This window comes from Lepidochelys olivacea (assembly GCF_965140295.1).
Source record: "Lepidochelys olivacea isolate rLepOli2 genome assembly, chromosome: 1".
NCBI lineage: Eukaryota > Metazoa > Chordata > Testudines > Cheloniidae > Lepidochelys > Lepidochelys olivacea.
In genome coordinates this window covers 17,747,050-17,766,238 of record NC_140411.1, presented here as the reverse complement: position 1 = coordinate 17,766,238, position 19,189 = coordinate 17,747,050, and the positions used below count along the sequence as shown (strand labels likewise).

Genomic DNA, 19,189 nt, shown 5'->3' with positions numbered 1-19,189 from the left:
GCTATCGGGAACATGGAAGAAGACTGTGTTAATTCTCTAACCTCTCATGCTATCGGTCACAAATTAGTAATAGACAACATTATGCTCTTCTTAGAATTGCAGGGTTGAGTTCTAGGCTCATACAATGAAAAATAATTCCTTAATCTAGTACAGAAAGCCAAACACAAAAACCTTCTGAAATCGAACTCAGATCCTGGATGACTAATGATTAACAGTCTAGTAACTGCTGAAATGCAGGGGCTCACTGCTCCTCTGAGTCTCAGTGAGCTCCAGCAGTTTAGCCTGGTGACCTTTTCATGATCTTCTGGACTCAATTTCCTTTCACCATTCTTATTAAAATGAAAGAAAGTGTCTTTGTACTATGTAAATATTTCATTTTCTAACATGTACCTTGTGTACTGTGGCATATTCTCCATGGAAGAGTCTTTTAATTTTGAATTTATTTATTTAAAATTTTCAAATGACTGATTTTTAATATATTCTCATGTAAAATCTTTATTTAAAAAAAATCTAGTCAATTCCAAATGTGTTTAAAGCTGGACTCTGATCAAAAGAGAATCAGCATTGAGTAAAATGGTAAACAAATATGGTGAAAGAGATCTCATAAATGCCAAATACTGTCTGTAATTTAAATGATGTGTGTGTATATAGCTATAGCTTTAGCAATTAGGGTTATTGAACAAAAAGTTTAAACTGTAAAGTCAATTCTCAATGGGTTACATAACATGACCAGTGTTACCACTAAGGAGATTTTAGTAGCTGCTGTGTGTGAATAAAGTAAACACAACAAACCAAATCAGCCAAAAGGTAAACTATGCTCGCCTTGCATCATGCACCTGGGGACTGCCAGGTAAAAGACAGGCCAGAAATCAAAATAGGATAGTCTTATGCTGAGGGAGCCCTGGCACCATGTATCTCCCGCTGGTAAAACACGGTAATTGTCTCTGAGATCTGAAGTGGTTTTAAAACCACCAAACTCCCCATGCTAAACTTGCGCATGCTTCAAGGCTTTGGTTTTCTGTGTATGTAAAACCGAAATTCCTATCCAAAACAACTTGCTAGGTATTTACTTGAGAGCATAAATATGAGAGCCCTGACTTCTAGTCCTGTAGTGCAGCATTGCATCCGTTTAACCAGCTCTCAAAACAGATTGTCTGTTACTGCTCTCTACTTCCTTACGTAAACGTTTAAATCGAATTTATTTTACTTGCTTGAGCATTAATTTCCCCCATAATCTCTACATCAGTATAGTAACTAATTTTAAATGTTCAAGTTTTTCTAGCCTTCTGTGTATTGTTTAGGGTGGGATTTTTGAAAGTACTTCAGTGCTTTTTGAAAATCCACTTTTAAATGATATAATTGCTCTTCTGTTTCATGAGTACTGCACTACATGAGTGCTACCCCTTTCAGTGAGGGAATCTGATAATTGCTGAAGGAAAACAGAAAAAATGGGCATTGATGATGATAGGCTAATAATTACAAAACTAATAAACAATATAAGCTTAGATCCAAAGCAGGATGTCTGGAAGGGTCAGCAAGGTAGTTTTAGTTTTACTGTAGATAAAATAGCAAGTCGTTTAATCACAAAATGATGGCTATTCTGATTGGACAAAGCCGATCCGCTGGTCTTGTAGTTTGTAATGCAGCATTCATTTAAGCAGGTGGTGTGTTTTGGTTTAGATGGATGGCTTTGGGGAGAGCCAGTAAAGAGCTTTATCAAATAACTTATTTCTTTCCTTTGTCATCCAGAAACCGAAATGAGCTAGCTGAGACGCTTGAACTTTTGAAAGCACAAATCGATCCTGCACTGTTGAAAAAGAACAACCAGCAGGACAGCTCATCACGTGAAAGCCCTAGCATAGAAGATGAAGATAGCAAAAAGGAGGAAGAAATATCTCCACCAGGTTTTCTATCCTCTTTTTACCATTAGAATAGGCCTGGTTTTTTTATTATTATTCTCTGAGCTAAAAATCTGTGATCCATGTATCTAGGATACATTTTAAACCTTTTCACACATCTTAAAATTCAAAATAATTTGGGTGTGTACTCAGTTTACTTTTAAAAAAAACAAAAAAAAACACCCAACAAATTACATCTACAACTTTCCATTCTTTTAAAAAAACTTAACTTTGTTTTTGTGGTATTTTGTGTAACACCACTGACACCTGACGTTTGCTTTTCTATCCATTATCTTTCTTTTATTTGTCATGCATTAGGTTTCAACCCAGCTTCACGTTTCTAATGGATATGAAACTCCTTCCACCTCCCAAATTTGTGGAGTGGCATAATTGATGTCAAACACCACACCCATAGTTGTGTTGACATTGTCTTTAGCTTTGTATCACAAAATATGGATTTTTCTTCACTTTAGTAATCTATTCTTTAAAATCAAGAGCAACACATCAGTTCAAGATAGTTTAAATTGTTGGATTTAGGTACAGTACTGTGAAGTAGCTTAATCCCAGTGAAGATCTGTGATGAGTTTTGTCTGATAAAAAGCCCTTAACTGTGCACATTTTATTTTTCTCACCAGTGAAGAAACATTACTTCGTTCCTTACTGCTTTGTCACTGCATATTTCTGATATGTTGCCTAACTTATTTGATGTGTTGGTTTTTTATTAGGAATCAGCTAATGTTAAATGCTTCTCCTTGTAGTAAAAGACCTAATTTTTCAGGTTCAAAGCAATTAAAGGCCTATCTCCCCTGGGGAATCTGATATTAAAATTGGTTTGCATTTTTTTGGGAAGCTTCCACAACGGGGACAGGCTTTCAGGCTCACATTGTGCCCTCAGTTACACCCATGCCAATAGTATTAAAGATAGTGGGTGTTATAGGTGTAACTATGGGCAGAATTTGGCCTAGAGTTCTGGCCTACAAGGGGAAGCATTGCTGTTTCATTGACATACTATGCATGTTCTTCCAAAGAACTGGTAAAGGGAAGAAGCAATTAATACAATGATACTATATTGTGAGGTGCTGTAGAAAAAGTTAAGAAATCTTATTGTACAATTGTATCATTGCTGATATCAATAATTAATACAGAGTGTGATCTGTATTGGTTGTTATAAGTTTAATATAACTAAGATATTTTACAATGGCTAAAGTTGCAATTACATTGCAAATAAGAGATGATAAAATCTCCCCTATCATTGATACTACAGAGTTAATTTCAAGCATTGGTTCAGTAAAAACTGGTCAGACCAGTTTAAGCTACCTAAACTCAGGGCTATTTAGCTGAACCAGTTTTAAAACCTTTTAAAACAGTTCTCCAGCATAGACAAGCCCCAAGACCGCATGGTACACCAATCCATCAAAGTTAGCTAATGTCACTACTCATGTTAGGCTAGCATCTGATATGTATTGCTTGTAGAATTTCTAGTGCTAGACAATGGGGTTGTGTCTATACCAGACAATGGAATTACTTGTAGCTGGTTTAAGTACAAACAGTTCAGCACTTAAAACCATTCCAATTGCACTGCCCTCTGATACCTATCGCACAATCCAAGCACTGCTTTCAGAAACAGTACGTTCTGGGAGATCTTGAAATAACACCCTACCCCCAAATGTACTGTTTGTCCAGATCTACACCGGCACTAAATTATTCCATACTAAAACAGTTTAAACTGAACCAGTTCTTAAATCTGTTGAACGTCTACTCAACTCAAATGCTGTTTTGAGAACTTGTAAACAGCTAACATCCTCTTTGTGAGTGGATGTGAATGCTTTGATGTAGGGAACTAAATTGGTTCTGAGAATGGAGAATTTGTCTAGCATAGACAAGAATTAGAATGGCTGCTGCCCTCTAATGCTAGAAACTTGAGGGACAGGCATAGCTGAGGGAGAGTCATAGCTAAGGGAAAAGGGTTGTGAAAGAACGAGGTCAGAGACAAGGGAAGAGGAAGCGGAAAAAGAGTAGACACAGAAAATGCATCCTACTCTTATCTCAGGTAAGCACTGCCTTCAAGAAAGCCACTTGCAGCATTGAGAAGTTACAGGGGAAAGCAGAGTGTAAATCACCTACGGAAGAAGGAAAATATGGGACTGGACCCTTTGAAATATTGTCTTTGGTTTTGCATTTGTGGGGAGTTGACTTCTCTCTGACTTCTGAAATGAACTAACTTGGTTTTGTTTTTGTTTTTTCTTTCAACGTCCCGTGAGTTTCTCCTCACCATTTTATTTTATCCTTCTATACAGTTTCCTGTTTGAATGTGAGTTAAGCTAGCTTTTGGATCCCCCCCTCTTCATTTAGAACTAAACCAGCTTTCATCTGGGAAAGGGCTTACATTAGTGCAGGGGAAAGGAATAACTTGGTGCTGGGATTTACTGCCTTTTGGAATAGGAAGAGCCTTTCAAGTGTGGGAAGATCACAATGCAGAATATGCAGTGCTATTACATCTCATTTTTTGTTGACTTACAATTTCCAGTAGGTATGTGATATACCTCAACTTCTGTGCAAAGACCATACCATCTAACTCTGGGTAGATCTGCTCCCTGCAGTTTTCTCTGACATACTTGTACTCTGCACTTATTTTGTATGTGTTGGTCCCGTTGAAGTCAACGGGACTTTTGCGTGTGAAATGAATGCAGAATGTTATTTATTATTTGTATTGTGGTAGCACGTAGGAGACCCAGTCATGGACCGTGGCCCCACTAGAGTGCAACAAATCTGGGTGAATTTTGGTTCAGGACATAGTATTGCAGTTTCTCCTCTTCCCTCTGAAACAGAAAAAAATAATAAGTAAACCCTTCTGAAAATATCAGTGTGTATAAACAAGAGTGTGGTTTGGATGTGGACACATCACTTGAAATTCTAGTATAAGGAATTCTGTAAAATATTTTGTTATAGTGAAATAATTCAAACTGTTAAGTCAGACTTCTTTTAAAAACTAGTGTTTGCAGACCTCGTTCTTAAATTTTATGTACACATACTTTTAGAAAAACTGTTCTAAAATTGATTAGGGAGCTAAAAGGTCAGCATAGAAAAGATAGATCTGGGGCTCTGCTGATATTTTCTGTCAAGTTTAGAATTATCTCTGGTTTTTAGTTAAACTGAACTGCCGTTCTGTCCTATTCTTTAGCTAGTATTTGTCAATCAGGTGGCAAATGCCAGTGTTAAGCCAAACCCTTAATTTCATTAGAGAGGATTCATTTTGATTGTTGTAGGATGCATTGTTTAGCTTTATTTTTTTTATCCTAGAATTCATCTGGTTATGTTATGTTGTTTTGTTTCTATTTTAACAGGAAATGAATTAAAAATAAAAGAAGAAAAGGAGACAGTGGAAGTACAGTCAAAGGAATTGGAAAGCCTTCCTCCACCTACAGTCCCAGCAGATGAAAACATGATGAAAAAGGAGAAAGTGGAAGAAAAGGAAATTATAAAACTGCCAGTCATAGTAAAGCTAGAGAAGCCTTCAGAAAACAATGAGGAAAAGCAGATTACCAAAGAAGAAAGTGATTCTTTTAAAGAAAATGTCAAGCCTGTTAAAGCAGAAGTGAAGGAAAATAAAGTAGAACCAAAAGATTTAAAAGAAGTAAAAAGCAGCACAGATAAAATAACAGTTCATGAGCCTGAGAGATTAGAGTTTTCTGTCAATGTCAAAACCCCTCAAGAAGTTGTGGAGAAATCTGCAGAAGAAAGTGAGAAACTTAAAAATGACCAGCAGGCAAAGATACCACTGAAAAAGCGAGAGATCAAGCTAACAGATGACTATGACAGTCCAGTAAAGGGGTCCTTGTGTAAATGTGTTACTCCAACAAAGGATGTCTTGAAAGAGGAAGGAAAACCAGAGGAGGAGGGTTTTAGACGAGTCCCTACAATCACTGCTTTATGTCCTGATGGGAAATTGCTAGTAAATGGAGAGGTTAGTGGTGAAAAAGTTACCCAAAATGTCACCCAAAATAATAAGTCAGAACATTCCATTAGCACAAAGGAAGACAGCAGCAGCTCATCGAAGGAGAAAAATTGCATAAGTGGGGGGAAAATATCAGACTCTTTAAACTCTGTTAGCAAAATTGTGAGAACATGTGAAGATGAGAAAAATGTGCCTACAGACAAAGAGGTAGCTGCTATGGTCTCTGAGGTTTCTAATCAGAAAGTGCCTTTAAAGGAGGAATCTAGTCCTATAGAAAAAGAGTCCCTTGACAGTATGACTTCTGAGATGGCAATGGAGGACTCTTGGAAAACAGGATACTGCCCCAAGAAACCTGAAGAGAAATTAGCTTTGAAAACTAGGAAGGACAGACGACCACCACTCAAAGAATGTTTAGAAAAGCTGGAAAAGTCCATGAAGACATCCACTCCTAAGGAGTCACCCAAGCTTGGTCTAACAGATGAAGAATGTTTGAAAAGTAAAATTGAACTGGAGAAGAAATCTGATTCTCCAAAAGCCGCTGAAACACCTCCATCGTCTATTCCTCCTGTTCCTTCTGAGAAATCTGCTTCAGAAAAAGAGGGCTCAGATTCCAAAAACATACTTGCTGATGAAAGCAAAGTACAGGAAGGATCAGACTTAAAAAAACAGAAGGAGGAATTTGAAGCTACCCAGACAGAACCAGATAAACAAGATAATGCCCAAACCTCTAGTGTAGAGGAGTCTTCAGAGACTAAAACGGAATCTGCAGTACAAAAAAGCAAATTTAAATATAAACTGGTTTCTGAAGAGAACATCTGTGTAACAGATAACAAGGAAATAACCTCCGAGAGGCAAAAGGAAGGGATCAAGTTAACCATCAGGATCTCTAGTAGAAAGAAAAAGCCTGATCCACCTCCGAAGACTCAGGACACTGAGCAGAAGGAAGAGGAGGAAGTCAGTGTTGGTCGCACTTTAAGGAGGTCTCCAAGAATATCTAAACCTACTCCAAAAGTGGTGGAGACTCGAGATCAGAAACCTGACAAAAAACGAGGTGAAGAGGAAGAGGAGAAACTGGCAGTGCTGCAAAAGCAAGACCGAAGAGAGGATGTGAAAAAACAAGAGAAGGAGTCCAATTCTAAAGTGAGCAAGGTAACAGGAGGAGATGGTGGTTTTCGATCTAAGGAGGAGATGGTGGTTTTCGATCTAAGGAAAACACATTTGTGGAGGAATGTTGAGAAGCATGCCATTATGGTCAATTTATGCATGTTACTAGTCCAGTAACTTGGTTAGGGCAGTGACTGATCTGAAAACAGCCCCCAGGAGAGTGCAAAGATTGACTGTGTGATGTATATGTTGATGCTTGGTCAATTTGATGATGATGGTGGATAGATGGGAACAGGGAAAATGTTAGTGTAAAGTAGTAATGCTATATAGAATTTAACAGGAGTTTTGTTCTTGAGAGTAGCTGAACCACTTTTAGAGGGATTATGAGGGAATCTCTTATGTAGGTTTTATTTTGGGTTCAGAAAGTGTGTTTTGCATGATAAATTTGTCTTTCAGGCACAGTTTTAAAGTTTATAGAGTAGAAATGGTAGTGAGCTTGCAGGTAGAAGGCACGTACATCCTGCTATTAGCCCTGCTGTGACTTTGTGTTCTCTTTGTTTGACCTGTATGTCTTCCTGAAAAGCTAATTAAAATAAATTTAAAAAACAGGAAGATAGAGGCAATATTTTTCTTTTAAAAAGTGCCCTTGTTAAAAGAACAGTGTCAGCTTGAAATCTGGTTAATTTAAAAAATGAATAACTAGGTTTTTTTCAGGCGCTATTCCTGTTCTGAATCTCCGTACTAGCTTTTGTAGTTCTACAAACACCTTTTCCTCGGTTTAAAAAAAGTTTTCTCTCTTCTGTTGCGGTGTGAATAACCTTCACAAACAAAATGAGAAATTGACCTTATAGGGGACAAAGTGAAACTGTTATATAGTAAATGCTGTCAAATGCCTTACATAAACTGCAAAAGTACTGAGATTTTTTTCATCTTTCAGTTCTGGTAATAGGTGCTACAAGTAACTATGTTAAAATTGATACAAGTATGGTCTTAAATGGACATAGCTTTTGAAAGACTTAGTGATCTAAATATGTGTAGTGAGATACAAAAATTAATATAATAGAGACTTTTGGGCCTGGCCTCTTTGTATAAAACACACACATGCACACAATCCTCTCAAACATTTTCCTCCTCCAACCCCACAGGCAGAGACCACACGTATTGATGACAGCAATTTATCTCTTACAATATGATGATTCTAAAAGTAAAATAAGTCACATTCTGTAATTTGTTTCTCAAAAAGCAAGCAATGTTAGAAATATATTCTCTTTGGATTGAGGAAAGGCAGCTTCAAAATAAGGTTTTATTGTACTCTGGAGGGGAAAAGTTTACATGTCAAAATTCTCATGTTCACTATGCAAAATTACCTTGTCAGAGTAGAAATTTTAGATTTTGATAGCTCAACAAAGGGGTGGAGTCACATTCTAAGGCTTTGTCCTCACATCTTTTAAACCTCATCTGAAGCATTTTCTTTGCCTATACCCTTTAATTTCTTTTTTCCTTTAGTTTTAATGAGTTCTGTGAGGATTTTTGGACTCAATGAAAGATCTACTCATTGAAGCTGCTGTATCATGCTATATTTTCCTCTAGCTATTCTGATTGAAATGAATCCATTCATTTTAGAGAACATTTACTCAAACTTAAACGCGATAGTCTTTTTAACTTAGAAAACCCCTGGTGTAAATGACGAGGCAATGTAAGTGCCTTTTGCTGTGTTTTATCTTTGGAACACTAGGCCACACAGAGAAACAAAGTGCGGTGGACAGGTACTCGAACACGTGGCAGGTGGAGATATTCAAGTAATGAAGAGAGCGAGGAGTCTGAGACCGAAGAAAACTCTGAGGAGGAATCTGAGGGGGAAGAGGAAGAAGAGGAACCTGCACCTGCTGATGATGATGAACCCTGCAAGAAGTGTGGCCTTCCCAATCACCCTGAGCTAGTATGTTCTTGATCTACAAAATAGCATGATGGGGGAAAAAACTTCCATTAATCACCCTGAAAGCGATGGTTTTTTAGACTAGTAATGTGTAAAACATAGTTATTTCTGCCATGAGAGAGCTTTCTTCTGAGAGATGTGTAATAGTATTTTACAATAAACAATCCCTCCCTGGGAAAAGTGATACGGCAGGTTTAATAGGTATTAACAGTAAGGGGACATGGATGAGGCTGCAATATGTCCGCTATTCATCTTAATACAAACAGGCTTTTAATGCTGTGGGTATGCCTTGATGGCTTGAAGCTAAGATGAAATCTGCTTCCAGCATGGCCCCACTCACATCACTTGTCCTGTCTGCTTTCCAGTCTGGATCTTGCTGACTGACATAATGGTGGCCTGAGTAGGAGGAGGAGGCAGGGTTCAGAATCCAGCTTGATCTCTTCAGCCTTCCCCAACATTTTCTCTCTCTCCTTTCCTCCTACCAGTTCTGAGTCTCAAGCTGGGAAAAGGGAGGTTATATGAGTCATCATTATTCTTGGAGCAATTCTGCGCCAAAAAACTAAAAATTCTGCACACAGTATTTTAAAATCCTGCATATGTTGTTTGTCAAAATAACACAATATAATCATGCCAGTTTCAATTATTTTGGTAATTTATTTCAAAATACCTGTCAACAAGTGTGTCTGTAACAATACAGATGACAAAAAAGATTCAGGAAATGTTTTCTGACAAATAGATTCCTTAGTAGTCATATTAATACAGAACTTTGAGTAATAATTCATCTAAACTACAATACAGAAACATATTTCCCACACCCCACAGAAGTAGTGCAAAGGCTTGGGGCAGTCAGGGGGAATGGAGGAGCTGAAGGAGAGGGAAGTAATTGCTGGGAAGGAGCCTGGGAGTGAACCTGGAGGGTTGTTGTGGGGGAGAGGGGGAGTGTTATGGAGTTGGGGAGCCTTCCCCATGCAGACCCTAGCTGATCCCCTAGTCTCTCTCATTCAGTCAGACACAACTGTCCCTGTCCCCATGCAGAGGTGATGCATGGCGGGGGGGGCATGCATATCTCCTCTCCCCCTCCCACCCCCCGGGGATTGCTCAACCACATGGTGTGGCCAGCCCCCTCCCTGTGGAGCAGCTGAGCTGGCAAGCTGTGCCAGACAGGGAGAGGCAGAGGCAGGAGGAACAGATGGAATCTGTGGGGAGGGGCTGCTGCTTTCTGGGATGGAGGGGTCCTGCTTTCCTGGAGGGGGGGCCACCTGGGGAGCGAGTGACTTGAGCTGTTCTGGGGTTGTGCCCCCCCTCCCCCACTATCAGCAGGTATGGGTCATCTCTGTCCCCATATGTCCCTGCACCCCCACTCAGCTACACCTCCTCGCCATCCCCATGTGTCCCTGTACCCCTATCTGGCCTTGCATTCCTACTTCCATTCAGCCCCTGCCCTAGTCTGTCCCCAGCCACTAGCCCTTCTGAACCCCACTCTGACACCATCCCAGGAGCACCATGTGCCCCACTCTGTCCCCCCCATATCCCGTGCCTCCTCTCCTGGCCCCGCTGGCAGGGCATGGCACTGTGAGGAATGCAGCCTCTCTTCCACCCTATCAGCTGCTGACTGCTACAGCTGGTGAGCCATCTGCCCTCTGTTCTGGTGCCATAGCAGCCTCTGGTGGCAAAAGGCATAACTGCAGCACCTCTCTGGGAGAAAGTATTTTCTGCAGAGAAAAAAAAAAACCTGCATGGGACCTGAATTCTGTGCATGCACAGTGACGAAGAATTCCCCCAGGAGTAGATCATTCTCTAGCCTCCTTTACTGGGTAAGCTGTGTGATGTTTTTGATCCCTTTGACATCACAGGCAGAGAAATGGGACCATTTACTTGGAACCAAGAGGGAAAAGTGCAAGTTTGTTTCGCCCCCTAGGATGTCTTACCTTTTATAGTGTATGCTCTGTTATGTTTGTACATAGCACCATGAAGATCTGACCTGGTTGAGGCCTCTAGGTTACTAGAATATAACATAAGAACGGCCATAGTGGGTCAGACCAAAGGTCCATCTAGCCCAGTATCTTGCCTTCTGACAGTGGCTAATGCCAGGTGCCCCAGAGGGAATGAACAGAACAGGTAATCATCAAGTGATCCATTCCATGTCGCCCATTCCCAGCTTCTGGCAAACAGAGGCTAGGGGTACCATCCCTGCCCATCCTGGCTAGTAACCATTGATGGACCTATCCTCCATGAATTTATCTAGTTCTTTTTTGAACCCTACTACTGTAATATAAATGAATAACACACACACACACAAACTATTCTAAACGAACATTAAAGTTGCAAAATCAAGCCACTCAGAAGTTAGGAAAAGGCAAAATTAAGGTTCCCATGCAAACTTAAATGAGCACCTTTGTATATATGCATTATGGGAGAGTCTTAATTACATGATCACATATTATTTTTCCGCAGGCCCCTTGGCTCATTCAGTGTACAGGATGGATGGTGCTCAATTAATGAGCAGCTATTCAATATTTTGTTTTATCCTCCATTCTTCAATATGTAGCCATAGACCTTATTTACTGTACCCTATTTAAACCCTGCTCAGGAAACAGAATTATTAATTTCTTCATGGACTTTCTATGGCACTCAGACTACATTATATCTGTGTGTTTCACAAATGTTAATTTATTTTCAGAACACCTTGTTAGGAAAGGGGCTATTATCATCACCATTTTATAGATGGGGAGCTAAGGCACGGACAATTTAAGGTTGAAAGTGTCCACTAATTTTGGGTTTCCAATTTCAGACTTCCAGCACCTGATTTTTCAGAGTATGTAGCATTATACGATGCTTTGTGTTTAAAGCACAGCTCCCATTGACTTCAATTGTGTCTGAGAGTACTTGTTTCAGAGTAACAGCCGTGTTAGTCTGTATTCGCAAAAAAGAAAAGGAGTACTTGTGGCACCTTAGAGACTAACCAATTTATTTGAGCATAAGGAGAGTGGATTTGTTTGGGGGGGGGGGAAGTGTCTTTGGGGGGAGAAAACCTGGATTTGTGCTGGAAATGGCCCACCTTGATTATCATACACATTGTAAGGAGAGGGATCACTTTACATAAGCTATTACCAGCAGGAGAGCGGGGTGGGGGGACAGAAAACCTTTTGTAGTGATAAACACCCATTTTTTCACTATTTGTGTGTATAAAAACAAACATCTTCTGTATTTTCCACAGTATGCATCCGATGAAGTGAGCTGTAGCTCACGAAAGCTTATGCTCAAATAAATTGGTTAGTCTCTAAGGTGCCACAGGTACTCCTTTTCTTTTTGTGAGTACTTGGCACATCTGCAAATCAGAACCCAGGATCTCAAATTAGGCATGCAGAGGATGAGAAGCACACAGTTAGTGGCCGCCTGTTAAAAGTTGGGTTGAAGTGGCTTGCAGAGCATCACTGAGGAACTCTATGGCAGAGGCAGGGATAGAAACCAATTTTTTACAACAGACTTCATAGCCTTAACCATGAAATCATCCTTTCTCTTCCTGTAGTCCCCTTCCTCATTCGCTACACACCTTCCAACTTCTGCAAGAAATGAGGCAGGGATCCTGTGATAAATAAATATGTAACTAAAGACTTTATGATAAATACAAGAGTAGCAAATTAAAGTTTGGTAAGCAACCCCTAATTCTGGCGTTTCTTAACTTTTGAGTGCTTGCCTTCACAACCTTAATTTTCCTCGAATGTAGCTTTTTGGCATGTAATATTCACTTTAATTGCAGACTGAAGTTAGAACGCTTTCTTTCTCCACGATAAACTGAATAAAAAGAAACTATCAGGCTTCTCACCTGGTTCACTCTTGCTTTGTTTTTAAAAATCAGTTTGGATATTTATGAAGTAAGTGCACAATCAAGTAGTTTGAAAACTACTTGCAGCCCAGTATAAAAAACAAGTGCTCGGAAATCATCCAGCTTGGTGCCATTTAATGTGTAATAAAGTCCAGGCCCATAAAGGACCAGACCCAGAATGTAAACATTAAAAACATCTTTTATGTGAAATTTTAAATAAGACAGTTATGACTTATCCTTAATTTGAAACTCCAGGCAGTTTGGTGATGAAACATTGGGTTTTATATTCTGGATATGTCCTTTGGAATAATAAGGGTTGATTACTTTTTTCCCCCTAAATAAGCCATGGGCAACAATCTGTGTCTTTTAGAGGTCATTATTTTTTCTTTAACTCGAATGACATGGGGTTTACTGTGCGTGAACAGTAAAAGAAAACTCCAGTGCAATATACGATCCTCTGATGATTACTTGAATAATTCACCAAAAAGCTAGGTCTTACATATAACAAAGAATGAATTAAATAGGAAGCTACAATATGGGGTATCTGAGAATGCAGAGTAGGACTTAAGAGAAACAGAGAACCCATTTGTGTGGATAGGAAAGGAAATGTAAGGGGTAAGATTTCAGAAAACCCACTGCTATGTTCAGCTTTGAAAGTCCTTGCTCTTCCATGTGGAAGCAGCAATCGTAGTCTCAATCTCCATCATCTGTCTAGAGTGCTTGCTGAGAAGTATCATCATTTGCAGCTTCATCTGAGGCCATTCTCATTTGTGAAGGTAATGTGACAAGTGTTTCCTAAAAACTGTTCTAGAGATCCATTTTGAATAAGTGTATGTCCATATACAGTCAATTAACTATTTAAGGATCATAACTTATCACTGGAGTTTTCCTTTATTTTTTCAGTATTATAAGATGCTGAATATTACAATATTTTAAATGGAATAGAATTTATAAGAAAAGTATAGCCTGAATATCAGGGAAGACTTCCTGACCTCGAGTTTCTTTAGAAGTGGCATTATCTGCTCAGTGAAATGTTGAAAACCCCATTGCTTGAGATGCTTACCACTAAATTGAACAAAGGACTAGATAAAACACTATAGAGAATAGCCTTCTATCTCTAATTTCTACAGTTCTGATTTAACAACACTTGCCACTCATCTTTAACATTTATATTTATCTGGCAAATCATAATGCTCACTCCTGCCATTAATCCACAAAGTAAGCGTTCTTTTAGTTATGTGACAGACATGCCAGCATGGTTGAGCCCACTATAGTAGCTCCTTGAATGATTTGTAAACTCCAGTGGATGAGCACACAATTCACATCAACTTGCCATCTCCTTTTTGATGGAAAAGAGGCATCTAGGGTTTATCCTGATAAATCAGTATGCATTTTAACATTGTGTGTTCACCTATGATTCTAGGCAATCCAGATAGGGTTTGTTTGTGTCTGTACGCATGATAAACAATCCAGAGTTAAGTCTGAACATCCTGGTACACCAACTGTTCCATGAAAAGACATATTTCATCTTTCCATAAAACCCTACAAATAAGTGATTTTGGAGGTTCTGAAGTTTGTACAGATCAGAGTATTTATGCAGATGTTTCAACACTGCCTAGGAAATAGCTTTAGAACTTGTTACCTGCCAAGAGGTGCAAAGTGATGCTAATCTGTTACTTGGTTTCCACAGATTCTGTTGTGTGACTCTTGTGACAGTGGATATCACACAGCCTGCCTTCGACCCCCATTGATGATAATCCCAGATGGAGAGTGGTTCTGCCCACCTTGCCAACATGTATGCTTTCTAGTTGACTAGTTTTCGTCTCTGCTAGATGTTGTGGAGGATCATTGTTTGATTAACAAACTGTTTCTAGTATCCATCTTTCTCCGTTAAAAAATAACCCCTCATTTGGGATGCATTGCCTCAACCATCCCCCGGCTCTGTTATTAACCGAGCTCTGAGTGGAGATTCCTTTTCCTCATGCTTTTTTCTTTTTTTTTTCTTCATTATTGTAGATGGCAATTCTACTGCTTCACAGAATCCGTTCTTTCCTACCTTTGCAGAGGTTGCATCAAGGAAACAGTAGAATTGGAAATATTCATTCTCTTAATTTTTCCTGTAAGAAAGACTGAATGTGGGAAGTGTGGCACTAATCAAGGAAGCAGCATCTCTGGTTGAAACCCACTTCCCTCCCCAGACCTATTTGCTCAGAACCTGGTTGGAACATGCAGCCAGTTGCCTGTAGCAAGCCAGCAGGAGCATGTTTGTGATATGCCAGTCGGTCTTTTCTGAGAACAAGCGCTGTCATTGCCTAGCGGCTGGCAAATTTCAGTGCTTCCTCTAATGAGGCTGGATGCTACTATAAAAATATTTCAGTGCAAACATATGGCTGGTCTTCATGTGAAATAGAAAGTGCAAAAATAGTGAGTTCTCCAGGTAGGTGCCTGGAGTTTTAAAGGCCGTAGTGTGACTAGTACTTCTCCTACTGCAGTGATTGGGGAAGAATTAAGCACGTTATAGAGGCAGCCTTGTGGATCTCATACCCCATCTTTGCTTCCAAAACAGCTATATCACTTGCATGTCACAAGGCAGGGCTGCTGCTGTGCAAGAGGAGATCCTGATCAGTGATGATGTATAGTTGTATTGTGCATCAAAATTTGCCTGTTTCTGTGGTTTTAAGTATTTTTTTTAATTTAAATAATGAATAGGTTGAGTGTGTAAGATTTTTTTTCTTTACAAATGAAGTTAGAAGTGCTACTTGTACCTGATTATATATGAAGCACCTCCTCACCAAGGTGCTAAGGGCAATGTTGACTAATTCCTAGTAAGTACATAATAAGAAAAAAAAAACCCCTAAAATTACAAAAAAGTCCAACGGAAAGTATATGGTGGGAGAGGAGGAATGGATGGGAGAGAACAAATCACATCTGCGAAAGAGAAGTTTTAAATGTGATCAAAGGGGAAAGGTTCTACAGTGATTGCAATAACACTTTTGGGGAGAACTTTTGCACATGTAACAAGTGTAATGGGAAAAGGCAAGTCTCATGTTGAGAGAGCAAAGCAAGTTCTTCTCATAGGGGCCACTTACTTGTAACAAAGATCAACTCAGTTGCTGACCTAAGACATAATGTTAGAATCCCTACAAAGCAGGTGAATAATAGCCACCTACATGATGACTTGATCATTACCTTGATATTAGATGTGGATATAGGGTCTTATATCATACAAAACATTTTTTTTAAAAAGCACCACAGTAGTAATCAATAGATGAAAACTGAGTGCTATGTGTTTTCCAATGAAATAATGAAAGTTTACAACCTAAAGATAAACAATAAATGAAGTGTGGGAAAGAGGACTAAAACGCACTGTATGTATGTATATAAATAAAATAAAATACAAAGTACCTCCCAGTTACCTTTCTGCTAACTATACAGATTTTAAAAGTTTAAAAAAGGGAAACATTTAGAAGTATGTTTATTCTAAACACTCATCTAATATGTACTAATATGTACACTGGGCAGACTGCTTTCTACAATAGATAAACTCTTCTGGTGAGAGGTATCTGTCTAGCAAAATTTATGCTAAAGTGTACCTTAAATTTAGAAGACTGAACCTTCACTACATGCCCTGTTCTTGCCGGGTGGTATTCCAACAGAAGTAATATTGTGTTGTTACACCACTAAAGTCTCTGGCAGAGGTTAAATTAACATAATCTTAGGCTATATACAGGGAAATGCGAAGAAAACTAGGAATTTAGTTTTAAGTATTCCACATGTAAACACTTGTCCCTATTCCAGATATCACTAAGGCAAATGTGAAAACAGTGCATTAAGTGTCTGAATAAACTAATTAATGAAGGTATTTGCTTACGCAAGAAACTGATACTGTGTATTATCCTCTCAGAAATTACTCTGTGAGAAGTTAGAAGAACAGTTGCAAGATCTGGATGTTGTCTTGAAAAAGAAGGAGCGGGCAGAGCGAAGGTACTGAAACCTAATTGGTTGTGTTCACAAACAGCTCACAGTGAGTTGCTAGGCAAAGAGGTGGAAGTAATTGATCAAGTGTTAAATGGACCTGGATAAGTGTGTTAATGAGACCTTGAGCTGATACGTTTGTTTTTGATTAATTGAACTTCCTATTAATCAGGGAGTTTACTGCTGGCAGCAAATCTGGAGATACTTACAAGAGGGTAAAACAGAAGTCCAGTAGTTAAAGATGAGGGGATGGCATTTACTAAGGTTCAGTCATGGCTCCTGAACACGGTTTGGTCCTGCCTACAATTGCAGTTAAACAATTTTCAGCACTGGTTCATCTGCACCCTTTGCTAATACAGTCAGCAATGTGTAAATTTCCTGGTGTAGGCAAGTTCTGAATCACCTGACTTGGCTACAGAAGTTTCTAATGTAATGTGCCTTACAGACTCCTGTTGCCATTTTCACCTAGATTAGTCTGAAATTTCATCTATACTACAGGATCACACAATTGCATGTTACAGTGGTCTCAAGTTGTAACTTGAGATGGAGCTCTGTGTCCATCCTAGCCATCATCCTGGTTAGTGTAAATCAACAGAATTTCTTCCAACTGTTGCAGTAACAGTGCATCGTGCATAGCAGTCCCACAGTTCCAAGTACAGATATCTGAAACAGGTTTGTGAGTAGCAATCAATAGTTGGGAGAGGTGCAGAATTTCTTAAAACATTGTGTGCCTTTAAAAATCAACTTTAACACATGCACAATAAAGAAATTTTTATTCTCTTTTTATTTATGGTATTGTATGTGGTACAAGTCAGAGCCATGGCTTTTGTTTTGTCTGTTTTTATAAAATGGGTTTTGTATTAAAGTTATATTAATGTAACATTAACAGTTGAAAACTTTAAAAGGTGGGAAATACAGAAAAGTTAAGGTTCCTTCTAGCAATGTTAACTCTTTCACATAGCTCATGTATAGCATTTTTGCATTCCTAAATGTTCAAGTAGCACACAATTTATTAATGCTATCAGATTTGTCATCTTCATCGCCAGTCAGTCTAAGTGTTGCATTATTGTAGGTTTTGTAATTTTTACAGAACAGCATGCTGTTCACATGTTACATCTGTTTTATATGGTGAAAATTACTATAAGAACAAACAAAAAGAAAAGGAGGACTTGTGGCACCTTAGAGATTAACCAATTTATTTGAGCATAAGCTTTCGTGAGCTACAGCATCCGATGAAGTGAGCTGTAGCTCACGAAAGCTCATGCTCAAATAAATTGGTTAGTCTCTAAGGTGCCACAAGTACTCCTTTTCTTTTTGCAAATACAGACTAACACGGCTGTTACTCTGAAACCTATAAGAACAAACATTCCACGTCCTGATCCTCCAGCCAAAATAGTCTAGCTTCCTCTTCTACATTTGATTTTTGCTGCTTTTTGAAGCATCTGATCTCTATTGGTAGGAAAGGCAGTACAGTAAACTTGATGGCATAATTTTCTGATCTGGCAGGAGTCCACTGCCACTCTATTGTGTGTTACAGGGTAATCATGGTGAAGAGGGTAGGAATCATGACACAGTGGTGTTGAAGAAAGTCCAGGGGCCTGGTTTTTATCACAGTACAGGTACAATTCTTAGCTAAAATGGGAAAATAAAGGTTATTTGGGGCACAAGAATAGACCAGTATTAAGACACTATTTGCTATACGAGAGCTCAACTTTGTAAACCTATGTTAACTCTTCATGTTTTTTAGTCTTTTCCTTTGGTGGAAAAAGAACCCCCTGAAGGAATTAAAACTCTCACTAAGAGTACAATGGTCTGATCCTTTGTGTCACTGCAGTGACATTGCTGAGTCTCCTAGTTTTGATTATTTCCCATGCAGCCCAGGGTTTAATTTGGCAACATTCAACGTTCTCATTGAAATTGGTTTAGCTATTCAGCAACACTTCCATACACCTAGCCATAACCTGCCATTTTGAGGGACTTATTTTTAATGAAAACCATTGACCCCGTGGTGGCAATAACAGTTGTGACAAAAATGTAGACTTGGGTCAGAATCTTTCTCCTTCTACTCCAGGCATACTGAATTTCAGGTTTTTCATTTATACACCTACTAATGTTTATAACCATGTTCTGCCACCAGATGGAAGCAGAGGACACTGAAGATTTTGCTGATGCTATTTTGCATTTAAGTCAGGGGTTCTCAAACCTTGTCAGAGGTTGTACCATATCTTTTGACAGTGTCTCCTGGGACTAGTTTCCAGTTCCTGGTCACCTCTTCACCCATGCCCTGTCTCATGGATCGCCTCCTCTCATTCATAATATCATATCATATCCCTGTGGCAACTGCTGCAGTTAGTTACACAGAAAAATAATTAAAAACTGATACAGACTAACATGGCTACCCCTCTGAAAAATAATGGTACGAGATAATGTGTATGTAGATTCTTTTAATGCAGTTTAACAGTTAGAGATAAGGAAAGTCAGTGCATCTCCATGGC

The 19,189-nt window shown here is 39.0% G+C and overlaps 1 protein-coding gene across 3 annotated transcripts in view; it reads left to right on the top strand.

Annotated features, from left to right (window-relative positions):
* The window catches only part of RSF1 (remodeling and spacing factor 1), a 113,398-nt gene that overhangs the window by 48,344 nt on the left and 45,865 nt on the right, over positions 1 to 19,189 (top strand). For 2 of the 3 annotated variants that reach the window (XM_084648115.1, XM_084648114.1), the window contains exons 5-9: positions 1,750 to 1,904; positions 5,243 to 7,002; positions 8,693 to 8,896; positions 14,410 to 14,514; positions 16,624 to 16,703. In XM_084648115.1, coding sequence (XP_084504241.1) covers positions 1,750 to 1,904; positions 5,243 to 7,002; positions 8,693 to 8,896; positions 14,410 to 14,514; positions 16,624 to 16,703 — 2,304 coding nt within the window. The remainder of the gene's footprint in view (positions 1 to 1,749; positions 1,905 to 5,242; positions 7,003 to 8,692; positions 8,897 to 14,409; positions 14,515 to 16,623; positions 16,704 to 19,189) is intronic. The other variant, XM_084648113.1, reaches the window with a different exon arrangement.